The 25,573-nt window shown below is 40.0% G+C and overlaps 1 protein-coding gene across 5 annotated transcripts in view; it reads left to right on the top strand.

Moving 5' to 3' along the window:
* Positions 1-25,573, top strand: part of nphp4 (nephronophthisis 4) — a 182,771-nt gene that overhangs the window by 64,166 nt on the left and 93,032 nt on the right. For 4 of the 5 annotated variants that reach the window (XM_086049388.1, XM_086049379.1, XM_086049397.1 and 1 more), the window contains 2 exons: positions 10,928-11,109; positions 12,204-12,339. In XM_086049388.1, coding sequence (XP_085905514.1) covers positions 10,928-11,109; positions 12,204-12,339 — 318 coding nt within the window. Of the gene's footprint in view, positions 1-8,721; positions 8,843-10,927; positions 11,110-12,203; positions 12,340-25,573 lie in introns of those variants that run through there. The other variant, XM_086049415.1, reaches the window with a different exon arrangement.

The raw sequence follows: 25,573 nt of genomic DNA, 5'->3' as shown, positions 1-25,573 counted from the left end.
TGGTCGGTGATGAATAAAAGACTTATTTAAGCGATGTACAATTGTTTTAGTGAGTTTAAATTCATCTTACCGTAACTTTCTTGTATGCTACATGTAGCATCGTAGCTTGGTGGAAATGATGTGTACTAAGCGCACAATTTCCTCCAAAAATGCGACTTATACTCCAGTGCGACTTATATATGTTTTTTCCTCTTTATTATGCATTTTATGGCTGCTGCGACTTGTACTCCGGAGCGATTTATTAGTCCGGAAAATACAGTACCTAAAATGTTTTGTTAGGGGGGAAAAGACTACTTATTTACAACACCCTAAGCTACTAAATTTGTTTATTTTTTTATTTTTTATTTGTTTAACTACTCTTTGTCCTGCTTTGATTGTGTTTATTATTTGGTTATTTAGTTGGTTCATGTTAAAAAATGTTATTGTCAATGTTGGTATTACAGTGGACAAATGTAAAGGCCTGGTGATTATGGGAAATGATGGACAAATGGTTGTTGAGTGGGGACGTTGTATAGGTTACTTTGTTAATCCTTGTGTACTGTAAGGATTGTAAAAGACTATAAAATATAAATATATATATTTTTTTAAAAAGATCTCTTTTGTAAAATGATATCGTAAATAATTGTATATATTAATTGTTAATTGTCATTTATTTTTATGGGTTGTTTTTGGAGTGTTGCTGATTGGGTGTTTTGCACCATCTGACTGCATGTGTCCAGCCCACATAGACCATGTGACCTACTTGTATAAAAGCAGTACGATGACAATCCACTCAAGCTTGCCGTAGGCATTTTTTTTCATGGCCATGTTAAAATAAAGGCCTTTTAATTCAGAATGACTTTAAGTGCCTCAGTTGCCTGTTTTTTTGTTTTAGTTAATTAGGACTTTGTATCCATTTTACAATTGAGATAACTAAAGCTGGGCAATCTTTCTCCTGGTAATTGTTTCATACTTAATTGAGAATAAATGATAAATACAGTTGACAGTTACAAAAATGAACACAAAATGATTTTATGGTAAAATGAATCAAGATTTGTAAATGGTCACTCAACAATGGATACAAAATAAGTGGAAAAAATATTCAAACTATCTTGAATCATGTTAGAATTTTTAAAAATAAAATGCCCCAATCATTTTGATTTTCAACACTGTCTCAGCCACATTTCTGGCGTGAGTTCTGGGAGGATTCGTTTTTGTTTTTGAATGCTTTGCTGTGGCGTCCTAAATTTGTTTCCCTAATACCTGTGTAGCGTATGCCTAGGGAGTTGTAAGTTGTTCGTCTACCATTGTTTTCCTGAGCTGATTAGCACCTCTGTTGGCGAGTATGTTCAGCTGAGCTATTTTGTGTTGAAATATATCCTATACTCTCCTGTCATCTTACCTCTGGCACTTGGCGTAGGTGAAAAACATTAATTGGATGGAGCCTACCCTATGTGATCCAGCTGGAAGATGGTTACGTAACACCCCCAATGCCAAATGAGAGCTGCCATGGTTTAAACAACCATACATTCTGTGTATCACTGAGCTGGTGAGTCACCGTATCATATAACAAAATGAAAAGACAACTCTAACAAAACGCAATGCAGTGGCCCTTTTGACAAAGTCTGCTGGGTATTCATTATGAAACCATGGCATATCCATTTTGATTGCCTGAATCTCTCCCACCGCCATAGAACTCGAGATAAGAGGTGTTAACGGAAGAAGTTAAATGAAGTTGAGGTTATGACAGGAGAACCAAATCCAGTGTCCCCAAAGAACAACAATATGGTACACTCAACTGTTGCTTATTAGTAAGACGATGAGAAGCGATAACAAGCCAAGGATGCTTAGTGGTAAACAGAGGGAGGAATAATGGAAACTGTCATAGTGGATCTGTAAGTCTCAAGAAAACAAGCAGTGTTTTATGTTGTTTGTACACTAACAATGCAAATAAGACTTTGCTGTTGCTTCTTGGAAGAGACGCAGGGGGGCAAAAAGCAAAGCAGATTTGAAATGTTAATTTGATTGGAGAAGATGTGGGTGGATACGGAGAAGTCTGGAGAAGCAAGAGAGACGGGAAGAGCTAATGGCAAGGAAAGAACGGTACAGGTAGAGTGTAGGAGTAGAACATGTGTTGAAAGGGAAGAGACAGAAGTGTAGAGAAGTAGAAGGTGAAGTAGAAGGGGTGCTCAGTGTGGCTCGATACTCTGGGGTGAAAGGTGACATTCAGTCTGTGAAAATTTGTTTGGAAACAGAGGAGGTACAGTCAGGGTCTCTACTTGCACACAACATTTCTCTTATGTTAAAGCTCAAGTGTGAAGTAATTTCAGAAAATGCCAAATGAAGTGTAAGGAAAGTAATTAAACATCATACAAGAAATAAAGCATGAAAAAAATAATTTCTATTTCGTATATACGATAAAGTAATAGTTTTTCCGAAATGAGATCATGGTGAGCGACAACCCGGAACTGAAACGGCACGTCAAGAAGATGTCGGCAGTGCGCAACTTGCAAAGTGTACAAAGCCAGTCAGAAATCGACTCGGAAAGCAATATTTCAAATTTATCTGAGGCGATCCAGATGTTTGATGAGTTGGAGGAAGAAGAAGTTGTTGGACCATACACGTACGAGATGCTCAGGATGAGGAAAGTGTTGTGCCCGAACAATCGAACATGGGTTAGGGTTAGGGTTGGAGACGAGACTCAGATTAGAAATAATGATAAACTAAATGCTTATTCAATTTATTAAACTTATTAACGTTATTAAAGTTGATGTCGTGCCGTGCTGTAAATTACACATGATGAGATAACTTACTTGGTCCATTTATTGTGGTAGCGCTGAGAAAACACGTCATAGTGGGTTGGTGTCCCACATTGGAAAATTAGCCTTATTTCATTTGACACATTGTGATCGCACTAGTAAGCACAACTAAGATATATTTGTTAAATCATAAAATGCAAGTGAATTTATTGTAAGATTGGCAGTTTTCCAAGAGGACGTGGCATGTTCATTCATCAACAGTCATGCTAGCTCATTACGTAGTGGGTAGAGTGTTTGCTCCGATTGTGCTGTTGCTTTTTTCCCCTTTGTGTCACAGGTTCAAATATCGTTCTCTACCTTTATATTTTAAATTTTTACCAAGTTTAGGATTTCTTGCAGCTAGTCGGGAGTTGTAAACGAGACATTTTGTGTCTTTTTGCAGAATTAAACAGGTATGCAATTGAGCAGTTTCAATGTTGCTTGTGACAAATCTGCAGACAGGAAAAACAAAATTACTGGACTGGCATTGCCTGAACGGCCCCAGCTGGAATCGGGAGCCAGTTGATGTGGAAGCCACTTGATCCGTAACACCGGGGTGAAATCCATTGGCTTTGCAAGAACGAAACTGGTCCATTCTTATCTTTTGGCCACTGAAACAACTGTTGGCCCGAATGTGAACAATGCATTGGCACACAGCGCTGAGGCGTTTCGACGAAAAACTCGAAAACAGCAGCAAAGAGCAGTTAACGGGACAATCAACAATGCAGTACAATGGCTTCCTGGCGACTCGATCTCTTCAAGTGACGTCACTCGCCGAAGATTTTGGGAGATTGACGAACATTTGCATTTTCGTTGTTAAGCGCATTGCTATGGGTGTAATTATGAATCTGGGAAACGAAAGTATGCTTAAAATAGTTTTAGCCGTTGGTATTACTCAAAAGATGGTTGGCTAAGTTTACTTCACACTTGGTCTTTAAGCATTTTGTTAGATGCAAATTTTGCTAGAGTTCACCTTGTCTGCCATGCACGCGCATGCACACATGTGCACACATCCCCATACACACACACACACACACACACACCCACACCCACGCACACACACATGTTTATTCCTTGCTTTGTGAGGTCTAGCTCAAATGGTGTGTATTGCTGTTGAGGTGGGATGTCAACATTTATACAACAGATCCAACTTTTCAAACATATCCAATGTACTCTTCCTGAAAAAAAGTACACACAGTCTTTTAGAAATAATCACACCAGATTTTTGCGCAAATGACTAATTCCCCTTTAAGTATTATATTGAAATTCTTGCAACTTCTCATGTGATTTCCTACAAACAATGTTACACTGGGACCTAAAGTAATTTTATAATTTGATCCGCCCTCAGATATGAGGTCACATGCACATCGGAGACCTCTAACTAAAGGCTTGTTTGGCTTTGTCTTTGTGTTTATTTAACTGTATTTATTTAACATTTTTTTCAATAAATGACACGGCATGCATGACTGAGTATACCTCAAATTTTGGATGTTAGGTAACTTAGGCTAGGTTCCCATCGCAGGCAAATGCGATTTTTTGGGCCATATGCGACCTGTATCTGATTTCTTTATGACAGTCTGAACGGCTCAATTCCATCCATTATCGATATCGCTTATCCTCACAAGGGTCGCGGGCGTGGAGTAGCCTATCCCAGCTGTCTTCGGGCAGTAGGCGGAGGACACCCTGAATTGGTTGCCAGCCAATCGCAGGGCACACAGAGACAAACATACGCAGTCACAATCACACCTAGGGGCAATTTAGAGAGTCCAATCAACTTACCATGCATGTTTTTGGAATGTGGGAGGAAACCGAAGTACCCGGAGAAAACCCACGCAGGCACGGGCAGCACATGCAAACTCCACACAGGGAGGGCAGACCTGTGAACTGTGAGGCGGATGTGCTAACCAGTCGGCCACCGTGCAGCCCGCACTGTGCCGCCCGCACGGTGGTCGACTGGCTCAATTCAATTTTTTTCAAATGCAACCTGGGCCACATTCATATGTGGTGCTAGATCGAATATGTATCTGATTTTTTTGCAATACTACCGCAGGCCGCATATATCCGACATTGACGTCATCTGAAACCCAAAATGTGCTCCTCGTGGGCTGAGGTTGAGTGCTGGCAGCGGAGAGATCGAATCTGCAAAGTTGTTTTGGGTAACAGTATTGACTTTATATTTGACCTTAATTCAATCCCACTTGAAACATGAAGCATAAAGTGGACATTTATGGTGATAGAAGTAATTCAGCTACGGCTCAGAGCGGTTCATTTTTTTCGTGCGGCAATGACTGTTAAATTTAGTTTTTCTTCCAGTGCATGTGTGTGATTTTTTTGGGGGTACCACGAGATTGTTTTGAGCGGATTCTTGTTGGATGTTTTGCTCATAAGTGTTCGTTGGAAGAAAAAAGCTTCAGCAGATGAGTGCAGACAGTGAATACGCCTATCACACGAGATATCCATTTGAAAGTGAAGGCAAATCTCAAACCGCGACGCAAGATACTAATCCTATTGAGAAACGTGGCAGAAGAACGAGATGTCAGAGTCTGTTTGTCAGAGTATGTTTCACTGGGCAAAGGACTGTCCACACAGAAGAGAAAGTGTCAAACTGACAAAATATGAGGCACAAAAATATGGATTTGGGTCACCTGATCCCGATCCCGATCGTTCAAATCCACTGTGTTACAGGAGGAAACCTCTAAGACATCCAGGAGGGCAGCCCCCGAGAACCGGAGTTTGACACCCCTGCTTTATGGTCAGCAGTGATTGACACATCCTGCACAAGAACAGTGTGTGGTGAGAAATGGCTTGAACATTACACCAATGGACTGTCACAGACTGAGCTGCACAAAATAGTGGCTGAAGCAAGTGCAAGGCCATTTAAATTTGGTAATGGCAAAGTACTTCACAAGAAAAGTGACCGTACCAGCTAAAATAGGGCAGACCAGGTACAAAATAGAAACGGAGGTTGTTCCAGCAAATGTATCAATTCTTTTGAGCAAGGCCTCACTGAAGAGAGCAAGTGCTGTATTGGACGCGCATGACAAGGCAACAATGTTTACAAGGCCAGTTAACATTTTAAAGGCATTATTGTGTAAACTTAAGAGACACTGGTCAGGATAAAGAGAAAGCAAGTGAGGCCCAGACAAAGGGCGAAGATGAGATTCTCATTGTTAAAAATAACATGAGTGTCAAAGAAAAGGAGAAGATACTGGACATTCATCAGAAGAAAGGTTACAGAAGCTATTGACCAGCTCGGGCACTCAAGATAAAGAAAGCAAGGTAATTCTCAAGAATGTTGTTAAGAACTGTGAAACGTGCAGCTGATGCAGTAGACTAAAGCACAAACCAGTTGTAGGCCTTCCCATGGCTTCAACTTACAATGAAACTGGCTATTGATCTGCATGAACTTGAGACAAATGTGTGGTATCTACATGCTATTGACCACTTCACTCGCTTCAGTGCAGGGAGCATCGTCACCACAAAGAAATCCAAAGATATCGTGAGGCAGTTTATTCACTGTTGGATCACATGGCCCTCCGTGCAGACTGTTCAGTGACAATGGAGGTGAATTCAATAATGAAGAAATAAAAGACATGGCTGAAAAGTTCAATATTGAGATCAAGACTACTGCAGCCTACAGCCCATGGGGTAATGGCCTTTTGGGAAGGTATAATCAAACTCTCACTGAAATGTTACTGAAAGTTAAAAAGGACAACAACTGTGATTGGAAGACTGCACTTGATTGGGCACTAATGGCAAAGAACTCCATGCACAACGCACACTGGTATAGTCCTTACACCAACTAGTGTTTGGCTAGAATCCAAACCTGCCCTTGGAAACAAATGTGAGCTCCTGGGTAGATCAGCACATCCCAACTCTACATGCAATGAGAAAAGCGTTTACAGAGGCCGAATGCTCAGAGAATCAAAAGTGCCCTGTGCAAACAACTACGGCCAGTTGATGACAGGTATGACACAGGAGACAAAGTCTACTAAAAGAGGGTGTAATGAGTGGAAAGGACCACGGGTTGTGATAGGCCAAAATGGGTCTGTGGTATTTGAGAGACACGGTGGAGCATATGTGCGGGTGCATCACACCAGACTGAGAAAAGTGGATGATCTATCAACCAAAGAGGTGGTGGACATAGACAGAACAAAAAATGGACACTGTTGAAAATTCACCAGCTACGGCAACAACAGCAGATCTCACCGAATGTGAAAGTGACAATGAGAAAGTGACACAAATGAACAATGGACCTCAAAATGCTGATGATAATGAAGAACTCTCACATGAATCAGAGCCGAATGCAGGAGGCAGTTTCGACCAGTCTCAGATGCCGCAACAGACTAGTTGAAAGGGCTTAAGATGAAAACTGGCCAAGTGGTTACATACAAAGACAGACAAAGTGCTCAACGTTATACTGGAACTGCCCTGAGCAGAGCAAGAAAAAAAATACTGTTACAACTTGCAGTTCTGCCAGCCTGAAGAAGATGGTGGCACAACAGGATCAGCCAATCTTGGAGCAATGGACAGTGTACATACATGTATTTCCGTCAGAGCAGGTGGAAGCATGTACTAACAATGAGGATGATGTGTTAGTAGTGCATAAGGACATTTTTCTTCCAGCTAAACATGAGGAAATATTAAGTTAGAAAAAAAAACAATGTCTTTGATGAAGTCACAGATGAAGGTCATAAATGCATCTCAACAAGGTGGGTGTGCGCACTGAAGGAAATTGCTGCTGGTGTTGTACCAAAAGGCACGAGTAGTAGGTTTTGAAGAGATGAATACCAAGGACCTTTCCAAAGACTCACCTACATGTGCTACAGTGTCTTTGAAGAGGATCATGGCTGTCATGTCAAAACAAGTGAAAGCTGACATTAAAGACGCCTTTTTACAAGACAAGACACTAACAGGGGACATTTACATCCGTCCTCCTCAGGAGGCACAAAACAAAGGAACTGTGTGGAAGATAAATACATGTGTCCATGGCCTGACAGGTGTGTCTTTGTACTGGTACAATAGAGTCAGAGACTGCATGCAACAGTTGGGAGCCACTGTATCAAAAATAGATCATCTGTGTTTTACTGGTTAGACTACTGTGGTCAGATGTCAGGAATCCTTGCATCCCATGTATATGACTTTATTTGGGGGGCACAGATACATTTACCTCAAAAGTCATCCCACAGTTGAAAGCTGCTTTGCAGGTTGACAGGGAAGAGAACAACAACTTCACTTACATAGGAATGGAAGTACATTCTGTGCAGGATGAGATACAATTACAACAAAAGACATACATTAAAAATTTGCAAACTATCCCCATAGATTCCACCAGAGCGACACAATGTGAAGCACCACTTACTGACAATGAAGTGGACAAACTCAAATCAAAGATTTGGAAGGGCAAATTCTGTGGGGAGCAAAGCAGAGCAGACCAGATATAATGTGTGATGTTTTTATCTTGGCATCTAAACACTAAACATGCAACGGTTCAAACTCTACGTCGTGCAAACAAGCTCATTAAGAAACCTAAATCAGTGAGTTGAGATTTCAGTGCCTGGAAGAAAACAGCTCCCTAAAACTTGTAGTGTTCAGTAATTCCGACATGGGGAACCTCTCTGATGCTGATGGTGATGGTGGATGGACATTTCATCATGCTCATGGGTGAAAATAGAAAATTCTCACCGATATCGTGGCAGTCGAAGCATATCAGGAGAGTTGAGTTGAGAGTACTTTAGCAGGGGAGACGTTAGCTCTTGCAAATGGGATTGACAGTGCAGTTTTTCCTGCAACACTGTACTCAGAAATCACAACTGGTAAATGTTCATGCAAAAGTCTACCCATTGTGTGTGTAACAGACAATCAATCTCTTCCCGATGCAGTAAAAGTCTACTAAGTCTGTTATGGAAAAGAGACTGTGTCTTGAGATAAGCAATATGAAAGAGCTGATGCTTTCTGGGACTATTCACCAAATGGTCTGGTCAGCTACCAAAGAACAACTTGGCAACTGCTTAACCAAAATGGGGGCATCAGCACTTGGCCTTTTGAGAGCCCTCAGCGAAGGGGTTTGCAAACTTAAACTTTGAATGTTACTCTTGTTGAATGTTAATTTAAACTATACTGTGCTTTTGTCTCGCTGTATGTTCTGTAAGACACCTGTATTTATGTTAATGCAACACTAAAAAAAGAAAAAAGGGGAGATTGTTATGTTTTTCTTACAGCTCATCTGCATGAGGTTTTGGGGGTACCGCAAGATAATTTTTTGAGCGGATTCTTGTTGGATGTTATGCTCGTAGGTTCGATGGAGGAAAAAAGCTGTTTTTCTCAAAATCCTCTTTCGTTAACTGAGTCAATAGACATAACGTCATCTTTAGTGACGCCTCCATGAAATGAGATTGAAAAGCCTCGCCTCATCATTACCCCCAAATACTGCATTTCCACCTCCTACCGAATCGATTCACTGTAGAAATGCCTGTAGCATATTTAATTCTGTAAATACTATGTTGTGAGTGACGTCGTCTCTTATTCTGTGCATTTGGGTCAGTTTGGCGACGCATGTGTTTACACACCAGACAGACAGAGGTTGAATTTATAATCTAATATGAACATTTACACAAAAAAAATCTGATTTTTTTTTTTCAACAAATCCAAATTGAGCAATAAGACCTGCGGTGTTAACCTAGCCTTGGACTCTGTTCACATTGCAGCTCAATTCTGATTTTTTTTGCCCATATGCGACATGAATCTGATTTTTTCATGCATTGTGTACAGTGCAATTCCGATTTTTTCCAAATCTGACCTGGGCCTTTTTCGTATGCGGCTATATATCAGATAGGTATGCGATATGTCTGCAGTATCAACACTTATCTGCACACATTGACATAGTCCGTGAAGCTGCAAAGTTGTTTTGAGTAACAGTTAGTAGACGTCTCCGTTAACCCATTAAAGCCTAAAGCGCCTGGCTCAACAGCTCCCCAAAACCTAAGGTCGTCTTTGGAATTACCCTTGAAAACCTGAAGTTTTCCCAGAAATTCATCACCTACAAAATAATTAATATCTCAGCCCCTGTGGCGGACAGAAACATAATTCCAAAAGATTTTGAGACCTTAGACATGTGGCTTGCACACAGGCCCGACATTATTAATCTTTACTGTTTCAATCGAAGATGTAAAAATAAAGTCTCAGTGTAAGCGAAGCACTATTTTTAATTTCAAAATCAAGTGGTAATTATCATCCTTTATTTTATTACAAAGACGTCGATATTGTCATTGTCTACAAACATATATCTTCACCATATATCACGTTCGACTGGTTCTACTGGTTCAAAGTCCACAAGCGCATCGTCTATATCACTGTCGTTACTCATTTCAAAGCTCCCGCGATGAATGGCCTCGGCCATTATGACTCGAAAGAATTCCAGAACATCCTCTGCGGGCTCACGACACCATCATGTGTATATTCTGATGCATGTCATTGGTTAAGAGAACAATAATTTTGAAAAAAAGAAAAGAAAATGATGTATATGCTCTTCGGGCTTTAAGGGTAGAAAGACACAACAGTGCTCCAGACTTTAAGGGTAGAAAGACGGTTATTTACTTCAATAAACACAGTGCAACATGTCATCTTTCCATTTGCACTCGTCACCTGATGTCATACTTTGTGCACATGCACGCGGGTCCCATCACCCACTCGTTGCGTTCACATTAGGAATCACATTATTATTTGTAATGTGAACAAGTATATAAAAAGCACATACTGTAGCCTCAGTTTTGCATTGTATTACAAGCCATTTTCTATAGCGTTTGTCCTTGTTAGGGTCAAGGAGCCTATCCCAGCTGACTATAAGTGTTAATAAAACTTTCATGACAGCTACAGTTTGACCTTGGAAAATGTTCTCTAATTTTATCATTTCCTGGAGGAGGTCGCTAGCGTCCCAGAGCAAATTCTTATTTGACATTAGAATGAACTGTAATTGTACTGAGAGCATGTCACATGTTGATTTGCCATTTTTGTACAGGAAGTTTTGCAGTGATGCTCATATTGTTGGAAATTAGTCCAATGCATGAACATCCTCAAATGAGAAGACGCTGAACAGAGGATGTATTTATTTGATTGTTAGTCACCGTCTACTTTCGCTATATATTTTTCAGCAACAGTCAAGCCAAGAAACCTCACTGAAGACGGTTGTCATCCAGGAACGAAGGCTTCATGTAGGGGTGCACAATGGCTGGTGTTTCATTGATCCACCTCAGATAATGGTGCTGGAGCCCCTATCAGGGGTCAAAGGGCGAGTGGACGGCAGCTCCAAACAGAGTAGTCAGACCAAGGACAGGTGAGCAAGACTTTTACACAAGATAACTGATATGATTTCTTTGTCAGTCTAATTATTGTACAAGCATGTGTAAGACTGTTAGGTTGGTATGTGCTCATATCGCTTCCTTCGAATTTTCGGCATTGTTGAAGGCCTTATAGTTGAGAAAAATACAAAGCACTGATATAAAAGGGAGGGATTTTTGAGTCTTTGGGGGCTTGATGGTAACAAGAAATTAATCTTGTTCAATCACGTTGAGGTATGTTAACCTCAATGTGGTTAGGCAAGATGGTAGGCAACAGTCAAAATGTCCACTGTGTGGACCAAAATGCCTATTTTTTTTTTTTTCAACATAGCTTTTCGTGCCAAATATTTGGATTTTCATTCAGTTTGAATGTGATTACCTAATCCTCAGACTATTTTTAAATTGAATACTACCATTAGTAGTCACATGATAGTTTATTAGCACCTATTTAATGTGAATGAGGAAGTATTGTCCTAATAATAGTAGTCATGGATAATGCAGTTCTCATTAGTCATTACCGGTAATGTTTTATTTAATTTGAATGTGATTAATTAACATCTAATCCTCAGATTTGTTTTTTAATTGGCTCCCACCACTAGTATTCACATAATAATTTAGTAGCAGCAATCTTATGTAAATGAGGCAGTATTGTCCTAATGATAGTATATACTGATAATCCATAAAGTTGATCTCATTAGTCATACTGGTAATTTGCTGATTCCAAATATTAGAGAATGAGAAACCACTACAGAAAAAAAAATGAGATCAGCTAACATTCTGGGTTTTATGTAGTGAAAAAGGCAAACTTTGCTTGACCCCACCTCACATTTAGCTCTGGCCTATGGAGTATGCAAACTGTGAATGGAAAATAGTACTCATGCAGACTGTCACTTCTTTCCCAGTGCACACTGAGCAAACAAGTGTTAATCCTTCAGTGCATTGATTTATGTGCCTTAAATAAATTGAGCTGCATTAAATGAAGGGGCTTCTTGTTATTTAGTTCAACGGTTGTGCGTGATCGGGTGATCATGTTTGTTTTGTTGGCAACCCTTCATTTTGTGCCTGTGTGTGGGTGTGGTTATCTCCTCAGCTCGGCAGCATCATCGGCCCCCCAGACGCTGGGCCTTCGCAGCAACTTGGAGCTCAGGCTGATCAATCACCAAGCCATAGCGATTGTCTTCCAGCTGGAGTATGTCTTCTCTGCTCCAATTGGCCGAGAGACAATGGTAAGAGGGATGTAATTATACTGCATGTATGACACACACTTGAGGACATTCAATCTGAAAATAATTTCAACAAAACTTTGCCTCACTTGACAGGTTACATTAGTAATTCATTTACGTATATATCAATATAGAGGTAAGCCAATTGATCAGCCATTGGTGTCTCACTGTGTGCTGACGGCTAATGAAATTAGCTGCATAAATTTGAGTCGCATGTTTTTGCTACAGGCTTCATTATTATTTTTTTTTCCTACCAGCGATCCAAAACGTCCTAATTAGCAGATTGCCGCGAATTGTGTACATGTCTCATTTTCATAAATCTATTAAATTAAGGGTGATGACACTTTTTTATCTTGGAAGCTACTTATAAAATTAAGTAAAAATAAATTGTCGACCTACTGCAAAGATGCAAAACATGTTTATTTGTAAATATATTGTCTTCTTTATATGATTGCATAACTTGATTTATCCCATGATGCACAATAGAGCTCTGTGCATTTTATGTCAGTACCCTAATCTGATCAATTGCACTAAATTGTATCAGACAGGGATGAATAGCCCAGACAGCAGCTGCTGATAACAATCCTTAAGCACCCCTCCAAATGATCATCATTCATGTTAGAGTAGTATCAAGGCTCGAAATAACTTTTTTTTTTCTTAGGAACAATAAAACTTTTTATAAAACGACCCCCCGCCCCAAAAAAAGACGACAATAAAACAGGGATGTTGAATGTAAAGCTGCAGCTATTGCATATTTCAATATTCCATTATCCCACTGAAAGTTGTATCAAATAATCGTGTATTCGGATAAACTATATTTTTACTTTAGAGATTTCACTTAATAGCAAACAACTGGCAAACCAATTGGCTTCCTTTTTTTTTTTTTTTTTTTTTTTTTTACTGTTTATTTATATATTTATCTTTTAAATCTAATCAACAGTTTTGATTTCTTATATCCACATTGTGCATAGCAGAAAACCAAGTTTTTTTGTCTAGAAACATCTTCAGTGGGGCAATTTCAAACAAATATAAATGTAAACTTTACTGTTTAAAAATGTTAATTAATAGATTAATAATCTTCATGTCGGAAAATGCTGAGTCGTAAGAATAAGTGCAGCTGAATGATGCAGTCAAGGAGGGAGCACATTTTCCTGAAGTTGGGGTGCTTGTCCACTGTGAGTTAGTTCCAAAACTGTCCATGAGCCCTGAACTTGAGCTGAATGTCATTGTCAGCATGCAGTGCCAAAATCTCACCCTCCACTCCAGACGAGTTAATATGAAGCAGTGTAGTAATTCTTTATGCAAGTAAATCAATGTCGGTATCTCCCCGAAAGGGTAGTACATGAATATAGCAACTGGCTCTAATATGACAACTGGCGTTTTAGTTCTTTCACCTTTCTCTTTCCCAGCTCACTTTTCACAGGGAAGCTGCCTTTTATGAGCAGTCCGAAAATTCTGATTCACATTTCCCCATCCATCCATCCATCCATGCATCCATGCATCCATCCATCCATTATCTATACCGCTTATCCTCACAAGAGTTGCGGGCATGCTGGAGCTTATCCCAGCTGTCTTCGGGCAGTAGGCGGGGGACACCCTGAACTGGTTGCCAGCCAATCGCAGGGCACACAGGGACAAACAAACATCCGCACTCACAATCACACTTAGGGGCAATTTAGAGAGTCCAATCAACGTACCATGCATGTTTTGGGAATGTGGGATGAAACCGGAGTACCCGGAGAAAACCCACGCAGGCACGGGCAGAACATGCAAACTCCACACAGGGAGGCCGGAGCCGGGATCAAACCCACGACCTCTGAACTGTGAGGCGGACGTGCTAACCGGTTGACCACCGTGCCGCCCTGATTCACATTTCCCCTGCTCGAAATAGCAATGGTACATTTGCTGACGCACTTCAATATGACATTTTAGGGAAAAAAAGTCCTCCTATTTCACATGGAAGTGGTAGATTTTTGGCTTCTTGCTTGGTCGTGTTCGTCACTCATTTTTAATCCCTTTTTTAAGTTCAGTATAAATGAATCAGGCTAACTGGGGGGCAACTCTATAGCTTCTTTGAATTTTGCAGCTGCTGCTGTTGTTGCACCTGCTGCATGTGTACTGACCCGTGTGTCAAAAAAGATTTTAGACTGGTTGTCCTGTATGTCAATCAAATGGAAAATGTATGTAGTGAGGATTGATGGTAGGCTAATATCTATATTCCTTTAAGCCTTGCCATTTACCCTCATTACTTATTCGATTGACCTGTGGATGGAAACGATAAAATGGGTATCCCTGTATTAGAGGAGTTTCTTTGTGCTTAATGTATGCACTCAAAACTTTCTTATAAGAATATCCAAAAGAAGAGGAAACCTTTGGTGGCACCAAATTTGTAATTGTGTTTGTTAGTGACTCAGTTCGTTGGGACTGTGAGCCAAGGAAGACTTCACATGAAGCTTCAGTGAAAAATCCAAATGTGTATGGAAAGGAATTGATTTTACTGTTAGTGTCTACTTGCATTGGATCTATCTGTTGTAGTGATCCACCGCATCCAGCAAATCGATCTGCAGTGAAAAAAACGTGCAGTGTCTGGCAGTTTGCATGCAACTGACAGACTGATGTAAACAGGACTGGAGTTGAACAGTAGTCGTTTTCGTTATTTGAACAGAAGAAGCTTTGGAACAATCTTTGTATTGGATCTCATAGATTGTGCAAGTTGAAATAATGAGGTGTCCAATGACTACACACTATGTCAGAAAGCAGAGCGAGTTATCGCCACAGAATATCATGCCGTATATCTTGGTAAATTGTGGTTGTTTGGGTGAGCAGAAAAGATGTTATCCCAACACATTTTAGTTGACCACTGTGACCTTCTCAGGCCTGGACATTTGATGAGCTTAGAGATGCAGTGTTTAGGTTGTGTGAATCATTTGTGCCTTGTGTGGCAGTGGAGTGTTTGTGCTGTTGTGTGCATGTGTTGTAATGGTAATCCACAGTCTGCCTTGGGTGTTGATGATTGATAAGAGCAAGCTAAGCGCTCTCTCCTGGAGATGACAAGAGTGATGCCTGAAATCTCACTCACGTTCACGTTGAGTTTTGGCGAAAAAGCTTGCACGGCGTCAACTGACTGTAAAAAGCGTCATGTGTCACTCAGCTACCTTGAGAAGTGTGATGGGACATTCCCCATGTCCCTGTGCTGTGACAAAGCTGTCACAGATGTGACATGCCCCCCACTTATTTTATTTTTTATTATTTTTTTTTTTAGGTTTAATAGGTACTGAGCTGAGGTGTGCCTTCAGGGCAGACAACAGCACTTGGCGCTGCTTGAAACCCTTTTATAATTTGGCACTGGACTGGGTCTGATTGCCACTACTATCTCTTCAAATACCAATCAAGGCCTGGTGGACATGTTTTTAAACCTTGATACAATCTATGTTTTGCTATTGTATTCTTGAAAAGGTATCATAGATTCTGGCAATTCACATAGTGTTTCTATTCCCAGGCAATTCGATCAAAGTCCAATTGCCTTCATAATGGTTCTGAGTCTTGGCTGCTGGCTCTATTATTTTTGAATTGTTTGTGTTGCGTCGCTTTGAATCTAGGTACAACTAAAAAAGAAAGGCTAAAATGTACAATAAATCTCCACCAATTGTGAGGAACAGCTCAAAATATTACTGTATATACCATCAGAATAGGGGCCCTGATGGTGTAGTGGTACACCGCTCAGTGACGGTGTCTGTGTGTGTGTGCCCTGCGACTGGCTGGCGACCAGTTCCGGGTGTAGTCTGCCTTTCGCCCATCGTCCGCTGGGATAGACTCCAGCACCTCCCCGCGACCCTGTACAGGATAAGCTGTTTGGAAGATGACACATGACACCATCAGAATAGAAGAGCATATCATTTTATTTGAAATAAAATAGAAAAGGTTCACTGTGCAGAAGAATACATAAACAAATGCTATATCATTTGATGCTATTATTAAAGGGGGGTCTACCCAAACATATTTTTTACCCTCTCATATAGCTAAGCATATAGTATGATTACATCTGACTGAATTGTTGTAGTTTTCATGCAGGACTGTTTTCCTGTTTTTCATACAGTAAGTAATGATTAGTTTCAGATGATTTCCCTTGTTTTGTTTTCACAATTTTGGTTCATGTTTTTCCTGTTCTGTTTCTGGCCTGCTCATGTTTGCATGTCTTCACCAATCAGCTCTTTCTAGGCATAGACAAATATGAAATATTTTATCCTTCCATGTCAAAGTATAAGATACACGTGCTGCACTTAGTGTGAGAATGTGTCACCGCTAGCATTCTGACGCTTCTGTCCAATTGCCCTGTCTCTGCAAGTGCTTGATGCTGCGTATCAATTACGACACGCAATCGAGTCGCACTGCATGTGGTCCTATTCAAAAGGATGGGGCTTATTTCTGTCTGTCTTGCTCATGATGACACACATTAGCTCATCACTAATGGAACCCTGGATCAATGTTATACGGTGGCAAGAGGTACTCTTGGCCTGTTCCTTTTTGTCTTTTTGCCAAAAAACAATTTTCCAAGGGGTGAGGAGTTGGCTGCTATCATCCAAAATCCTGACACAGGGAATGAGTGCCTGTAGGACGAAATTGTAGCTAACAGTGCACAGGGGCAGAAAGAATGTAACTGTTGTTTGGATTTTTCTCCTTAAGAAATAATGGAAATTGATCTGTTGCACAGCTCCAATTCCATTTGTTTTAATTAATACTTAAGCATAGTTAATTGTTGTAAGTACAAAAGGTTGTTATACATCTTGTCCAGATTAAAACGTAAAAAACAATATTTGTGTAGTGATCACTTACCTTTGTTGAGTAACACTTTGCTTTTTTAGTTTTATTATCTTCATTAGCATTTTCCTTTTGCGGTTTTAATCAATCATACTCTTAGGGGAGGTGATCAACTAAAGCTGAACAGTTTTGTTGTGCTTCGCCTTCATTTTTTTTGAGTTACTGCTTATTTTGCTTTCAATTCGATGCCAAATTCAAGTTGATGTCATGTTGTTTGACCTCTATTGCAAAGGTCCACCCTATTGCATTTCTGTCTTTTGCGCTTGAGTGACTAGCAAGCACTAAGTTCCTTCCTCAAAGCGTAATTGACAGCTCTCTCAAGCTCTTCTTTGACACCAAACTTGTGTGACTGAAAGAGGATGGTGACAGCTTTTGATGCATGTCAAATGGGTTCTTCATTTGAGCAGCAAGCATTAATGAATGTGCCTGTCAAGCACATCATATATTCACCTTTAACCCTGACTGTATTTGAGGATTGGCACAGTCGATTGCTGGGCGTCAAAGGAAGTCCAACCATTATTATGTGACCTTTTAAAGTCATCTCTTATATGCTACTACACAGACAACGAATGGGACTGTGAGAAACTTCTCCATCATTTGGTTGCTCCTTAAAGCATCATTACAACACAAAGAAAACTATCAATAGACAGAATACCGGAGCTTTTTTCACTTTGTGCGCTGAATAGCAAAAAGGGTGTCCCCCTCAATTTCAGTCTGGTTTGATTATAAATGACAAACTCCAAGTCAGCTGTTACGGTGGCAACAGAACATAATTTTAATATAATTGAGAGTGATTTGTGCAATGAATCAGTGTCAGAAAACTGGCGGATGTGTTGCTGCAGATATTAGGCTCCAAGGCAAGTATCCCAAAAATTATATCAGCAAAATGTTTTTTTGTAGTGTTGTGTGTAAGTGAAATAGGCATGCAAGGAAATTAGAAAAAAGTCTGACAGCGCATGAGAGCTTCTTCATTTTGAAATGCATAAGCCAACTGTAACAAAGTATGCTCCTGAATGACATGTCCTGGACTGGTCGGCAGTAAATCTGAGTGAGAGTTGAACCCATGCCGCTTGCACTGAAGTCAGGCGTGTGAACCACATGTACAAAGTTATTGACCATCAAAAATTGATTGATTATATCCATGATCACAAGTTTATGGAGCTAGATCCAAGATTAAGAAGAATGCCTATTTTTAATACATAATACAATATTTTCCGGACTATAAGCTGCACCTTTATTTAAGCCGTGCCCACTCTATTTTTTTCAAAGGATGAAAAAACCCATACATAAGCCGCACCTTTATATAAAACACACCTATCTATGTTGAAAAATGTGATATTTACTGCATTTAGAGAACGATTTTGAACTGTAAATACACATGTATGTACCTGAACAAATTCTTTCCTAACAGCGCCTTTTAACAGAGCAGCAACTTTGCTGATTAAAACGGAACAGAACCAAGAGAAAATAAACATTACTTATCATCATTCGACTGCCTGCTGCCACTCCATTGTCAGTTAACGTCCATTTTTTATTGCTGTACTTCCGCATACCACCTAATTCATAAGCTAGTGCATAGCGCCTTTGTCTGTCGAACTCCTCCACCTGCAGTCACATCCTGTTCATGGCAATTGTGTTGTGTTGTATTGTAATTCCGGTTTGACCGCCCCTAGCGGTGGAAAAAAAATCCACAGAATAGCTGCACCTTTATATAAGCCACATGGTTCAAAACCTAGGAAAAAAGTAGCGGCTTACAGTAAAATATAGGAAAATAAGGTACTCAGTTTTTGCACTATAATGAGACGAGATAATAAGTGATAAGCCATACAATATATAAAATTAAACATTATGTACAGTACATCGAGTATTTGTATTTATAAAAGAAACAATTTATTAAGTGGTGACGTAAGAATTGTCATCTAATTCCATCAACAAAGCTCAGTCCAGCTAAATACATAAATCCCCTTTGAACTTTCTTCACCCCTGTTTTTTGCCCCATGCATAAATAGCTGAGATCGAATGGTTGCTCGACACACGGGTAGATGTGGGGACGGATGCAGTGACATGGCTTGCGGCTGAGTTTATTAAAGGTGTTGGTGTACAGCTTCTCCTCTGGGCCACGAGACTCTCCTTTGGATTTTAATTGGCTGGTGACAGATACATACCGTGTAGATTGTGGTGTGTTGTATGTTCTTGGTTGTGTGTGTACACACTTGTGTGTTTGTATGCGCAGCGATCGCGAGGGCCCCTGCAGGTCTTAATTATGTTTGCAGAGTGAAAAGCTCCCACAATAACATGCTCATTAAAGTACCCTGTTTACTATTATGATTACCCCCAACCCCAGACCCCATCTTTGTCCAGGTTTTCTTGACCACATATCTCACTGCATCCACTACAAACCCCTCCCACCGTTGTTGACCTCACATTCAAAGAAACCTGTTCTGTTTTGTGTGTCTCTGATGTGAAATGCCACGTAAATGTTAATTAAATGTTAATCATACAGCTAAAGCACGGTAATGTCATCAGGATTTGGAAGTGTTATATTTAGTTGATTGGTGGCTCATTTCTCAGCGGTCAATCCTACCTCAAGGCACTATTTTTTTTTTCCTCTCGTACATCAAGAGGAAAAGTTGAGTTACAAGGCAAGCGAGGTTATATATATTTGCCGTAGAGACAATATTTTGCCTGCCTAATTAAAATGAATGTCAGCTCTCCCCCCACTGAAGAGTACATAAATCTCCCCTCATGGTAGGCCTAGAGTGAATCGTACCCTGTCACAGTCTGCCAGCAGTGCCATCTTTCTCCAGACGGATGCTTTCCACTAGAAGCTAGACAGACAGCGGCGATAATGTTTGCACGTCCAATGGCTGCTTTGTGGATGGTCACCGCACACCGAGGTTGCGCTCCCACTCTGGAGGAGCTTAAATCCCGACTTGAATGATAACGGCAGTCGTACAAAGTGGCTAGTGGCGTTTTGGAACCAACAGAGGCTTGAACATCTGTTGAAAAATGAGTTTACACTGTTAATTGTCAATCTGCTATCCCTTACAGTTTTAATGCAAAATAATACATAAGGCCTCCTGGTGCTGCTTTGCTCTCGTTTTCTAAGTGTCAGGTCTGACAAAAGCGGACAGGAAAAATGTGGATCCCAAAAACGCAGAAAAGGACAAAATCGTCGAAATAGAAAAAGCTTTAATTACAGATTACAAAAAATGACCAACAAAGTTTGAACAAAGGACGCTAGCGAAAACAAAGCCAGGGAACATCAAAATAGGAAACACAAAACGCTCGCACAAGGCAGGGAAGAATTGACAACCGAAAAACAAAACGAGATTGCAAAAACTCCAATAACACGAAACACAGAGCGCTCAGTCAAAGTGACGAGGAGCAAAAACTTTATATTACAAAACCTTACCAGAAGAATCGAGAGAGAGAGAGAGAGAGAGAGAGAGAGAGAGCACAGAGCAAAACATGACACTAAGTGCGTAACTAACTACTTGTGTATTTGCTTGTTAATTTCCGTGCTTTTGTAGCCCGTGTTTGTATCATGTTAAAACTTGTAGAACCTCACTACAGTCTACATAACATGTAGCCGTGGCATTTCCGCACCAAATGGGACCCTGGTGCACTTTGTGTAAGCTAAATCACTGACTGACTGCGCCCCTTTTGCACAATTGCTATAATGACTCTCTTGAATTAGGCATAACGTAGGACAAAACTGCCTACAGGTGAAGACATATGACCAGCAATAAATGCAGGCACTCTGCACTATGGAGCTGGAATAAAAAGCAATAACAGGTGACAGAAATGATACACTGCTAACTGCCACTTGAAGTAAACACAGCATCGGGACAGCAGTAAGCTCCAGCTTGATTGCAGTTGCAGTCATAAAATATTTGACCTTTTTGCACCTAAGGATACATAAATAGTGTATGCACAGTGATTGTGGAGGTGCCTTCAGGTCTTAATAATATTTCATCTAATATAACATTTTGATTAGACCAACGACTTGTACTGTATAAGGAGCAGAGGTATAGAAAATGAATGGCTTAAAAATATTGAGTCGGCTGTTGACACAGGGGGCTAAAAGACGGCAGGAATGTCTTTTTTATGGTTAAATATTGGTGTAACAAATAAACTAACAGGTTTTAACAATAGAAATAAAACATAGCGTATTTTCCGGACTATAAGTCGCAGTTTTTTTCATAGTTTGGCCTGGGGTGCGCCTTGGAGCGACATATGTGTGAAATTATTAACACATTATACTGTATCTCTTTCCTTTTTAACCTCAGCAAACAATACCCCAAACAACCAAAGGAGGGCGTTCTAAGGCTGCATATAAACCTGCATTACATATTACATACTTGCAATTCTTGAACTCGAACGGACTTTTTGATAAATTCCAATCAGGATTCTGACCTCATCACGGTACAGAAACAGCTCTTATCAAAGTAGTAAATTACATAAGATTGAACACTGATGCAGGGAAGCTGTCGGTGCTAGTCTTATTTGATCTCAGTGCAGCATTTGATACAATTGATCATAACATACTGTTGAACAGGTTGGAAACTTGGGTGGGATTAAATGGAACAGTCCTAAAATGGTTTAGGTCTTACTTAGAGGAAAAAGTTACTTTGTGACCATTGGAAGTTTTGAATCAGATCGGAGGGCCTTGACATGTGGGGTTCCTCAAGGGTCAGTCCTTGGGCCCCTTCTGTTCAGTCTGTATATGTTACCTCTGGGTCAAATGCTTCAGAACACTAATGTTGCCTATCACAGTTATGCCTATGACACACCGCTATATATATCAATGTCCCCAAACGACACCAGTTCAATCAGCGTATTGTGTCACTATCTGGAGCAAATTAACAACTGAATGAATCAGAATTTCCTTCAGCTAAACCAAAACAAAACAGAGGTAATTGCTTTCGTCAATAAAGAAAAGAGGATTGCTGTTAGAAAACACCTGGAGTCACTGTCTTTAGAAACCAAAGACCAAGTCCGAAATCTTGGGGGTACTGATAGACTCACACCTGACTTTCAGCAATCATATACAATCAATCACTAAATCAGCCTTTTATCAGCTGAAAAATATATCCAGACTGAAGGGTTGCATGCTGCAAGCAGACCAGGAGAAACCTATCCATGCTTTCATCTCCAGTAGACTTGATTATTGTAATGGTCTTCTTACTGGTCTCCCTCAAAAGAGCATCAAACAGCCGCAGCTTAGGTTTTTACCAGAACAAAGAGATCGGAACATATTACTCCCGTCGTAAAGGCTTTATTTACACTGGCTCCCAATTAAGTGTAGAATAGATTTGAACATTTTGCTACTGGTCTATAAATCACTGAATGGTTTGGGTCCTGATTACATGAATGAAATGCTGATTGAATATAATAAACCCAGTAGGGCTCTGAGATCTGCAGACTTGGGTTAATTAGTGGAACTGAGAGTTCAAGGTAAACATGGTGAAGCTGCATTTAGCTGTTACGCTGCACACGAATGGAATAAGCTGCCAACAGAAGTGAAGTCAGCCCCGAGTGTAAATGCTTTTAAATCCAGGTTAAAAACTTTGCTTTTTCTTATACCTTTGATTAAGGTCCTCTAGACAATTTAAAATATTTACTTTCTTTTTTTTAAATTATTTGATATATTTTAGAAACCCACTTTAATTTCTTTACTTTTAAATGTTTTTAAAGTTACTCTGCAAATTTGCTTAAATGTTGTAGTTTTGTTGGTTGCTTTTGTTTTCTCTACTTTGCTTTTGAAATGTTGTTAAGTGTTGTGTTTGTAAATGCAGGTGTTGTCTTTGCTTGTGTGAAGCACATTGAGTTGCCTTGTGTATGAAATGTTCTATATAAATAAAACTGCCTTGCCTTGCCTTGCCATGTGCATATTCTAATGAAGTGAAAGCGTTAAACGCGTCTTGCAAGAGTGTCTCCTTGAAGCAGTGATCAAAGGCAAGGTTTAATTTTCCCAGCACAGTATAGCATGCTGGGTTCATTTGGACTACTCATGCAGATGGATGAAAATGTGAATGGTTTAGTGCGCTTAAGTTAATGATCTCAGCGCGTGTTGGCTCCCTCCCTCCAGGGCTTCTCATTGTGCAGAGTACAGTTGTAGGAGCTCTGGGCTAGTGCCTGCTGCAGGCTTCTGGGCTGAAATAATGACTTGAAGAACCCAACAGACATGCTGTAATAGTAATAACTGTCAGGCCCATTCTCCCATAAATGCTCACATCCATCTAATTTAAGATTAATTCACGCTGTGCTCTAGGAAACCCTTCGTTGCGTCGTGTCTTATCATTTTCTTGAACACAAAGGCACAGCTAGAGTTCTTTTTTTACCGCAAACTTTTTTGCTTTAAAGAACTAAAGATGTAACCAGATCCATCCCTGATGTTTTATACCTAATATTAATGGTGTCACTTTCTTGTTGAGGAACAAGTCATACTTAAGCTTCCAGGTGATGGTGAATATTTATGAATTTCTTCCCTCCCATTTTCAGGGATAATGGAGTCTCAGATGTGTAAGACTCAGAATTCAGTCTGTCACCGTTGGATGATGTTGCTCCATTTTTTTTCCATTGTCCTTTATGTCCCCATAGTTTTATTCATTTATTTTATTTGTTCCAGGTGACGGACGTGAGATCTATATTTCTAGCCTGACAAGTGTTTGAAGCATAGTCTAGTGATGCTGAAACATTGTATTTTACATCTCCAAACAAGGTTGATGGATTCTTCCCATTGCAAATGTTTTGTTTGTTGGAGCAATTACGTGTGCAGTGACATTGCCCGTTATTGTTTTCAGTGCAACTTTATGAAAAATGTTTTAGCCATAGGCTGTTGTTTCTATTCCAATTCCTCCGCCAGTGTACTGTTATAACAAGATTCTGCTTTCACTGCTGAGTAAAAAGTAATGACTCCCTAAAAAATGTATATATATATTTAATCAGGATTAAATATTTTGTATATATATATATGTGTAACAGTACACGTGGGTAACAGTACACGTGGGTGTATTAAAGAGACAGACCTCGAAGGTCCCCCCGTACACTGCGATCTCCTGTTTTGGAACATTCTGGCTTTCCTGTTAAAATCGCTGATTGGGAAAGGTACGTTGAGAAATCCCAAAGTTGTGTGCCGACATTGCCACATGAGATGGGCGGCAGGTAACACGTCTAATATGCACGGCATCATCCGACTGTGAATGTTTCTTAGACGAGGGAGCAAAAACGTCAAACTCAAATAGAGAGATTTATCATATTGTAGCGTCTTCCAGGAACACCGTCAGACATAGTTTAAATATCACGTTTTTATTAATCCAAGGACAACTGCTCGCACTCGTCTTTCTCCACTGCTCCACTGGCTTGCCGTACGATGCATTCATGAACCTCGGAAACATCACAACTCAGCAACACGCAAATCCGACCTCAACACAGATAACCCAATATGCTGTTGAACATTCAAATATTTCAATGCCTAAAAAGTATATACAATTTCATAAAGACTTTTTAACGTTACTGTATTTTTTTCATTATGAAAAGAGTTTTAATATGAGGTGGAACGGTGGTCGGCTGGTTAGCACGTCCGCCTCACTGGTAAGTTGATTGGACTCTCTAAATTGCCCCTAGGTGTGATTGTGAGTGCGGATGTTTGTCTTTGTATGCCCTGCGATTGGCTGGCAACCAATTCAGGGTGTCCCCCGCCTACTGCCCGAAGACAGCTGGGATAGGCTCCAGCACGCTCCGCGACCCTTGTGAGGATAAGCGGTATCGATAATTGATGGATGGATGCAGTTTCAATATAGTTAGCAATAATTGTACCTGCTAGTGTATGTATTTTTTAATTAAAAAAAAAAAAAGTGTATATATGTACTGTAATGACAACTTGTCTTTAACTTGAGTACTTAGATATGTCATCGGCTGTTGTTGCTGAGTGTTTAAAGATTTCAGTGTCTTAACAATTTACAAAATTAAGAGATCTTTATTATTAGTGTATTTTTTTTATTCTGGTATAATTTCTCAGAATATCACCCGAATGGTTCGCTTTTATTTATTTTTTCAAAAAAATGTTTTATCAAATTTTAATACCGTTAACATGAATGAAGAGGATTGAATTTCTTATGCAAATACTTTATTAAAAGGAAGTCAACCCACACATATTTTTTTCTAGAGTATGTTCTATGCAGGCCCACTAGTTGAAACAAGGTATTCTGATTAATATTATGTTTGTGTAATATGAGAAATCCACCTGTTTTCAGCTTTCTCCGGGTGCAGCCATTTTGTCAATACTGTCGACTGAAAATGACATGGCTAGCTTCAGAAAACAGGTGAGCTGTGATTGCCTTAGCCCTGAGCAACTTTGTTGTCATTTTCAGTCGACACAAGTGAGATATCCCCGCTTTTAGGTGGGTTTTCA

Source organism: Filicampus tigris, chromosome 1, assembly GCF_054856515.1.
Source record: "Filicampus tigris isolate MCC_2025a chromosome 1, RoL_Ftig_1.0, whole genome shotgun sequence".
Taxonomy (NCBI): domain Eukaryota; kingdom Metazoa; phylum Chordata; class Actinopteri; order Syngnathiformes; family Syngnathidae; genus Filicampus; species Filicampus tigris.
Note: the sequence above shows the minus strand (reverse complement) of the source record. Positions and strands in the feature narration are given on the sequence as shown.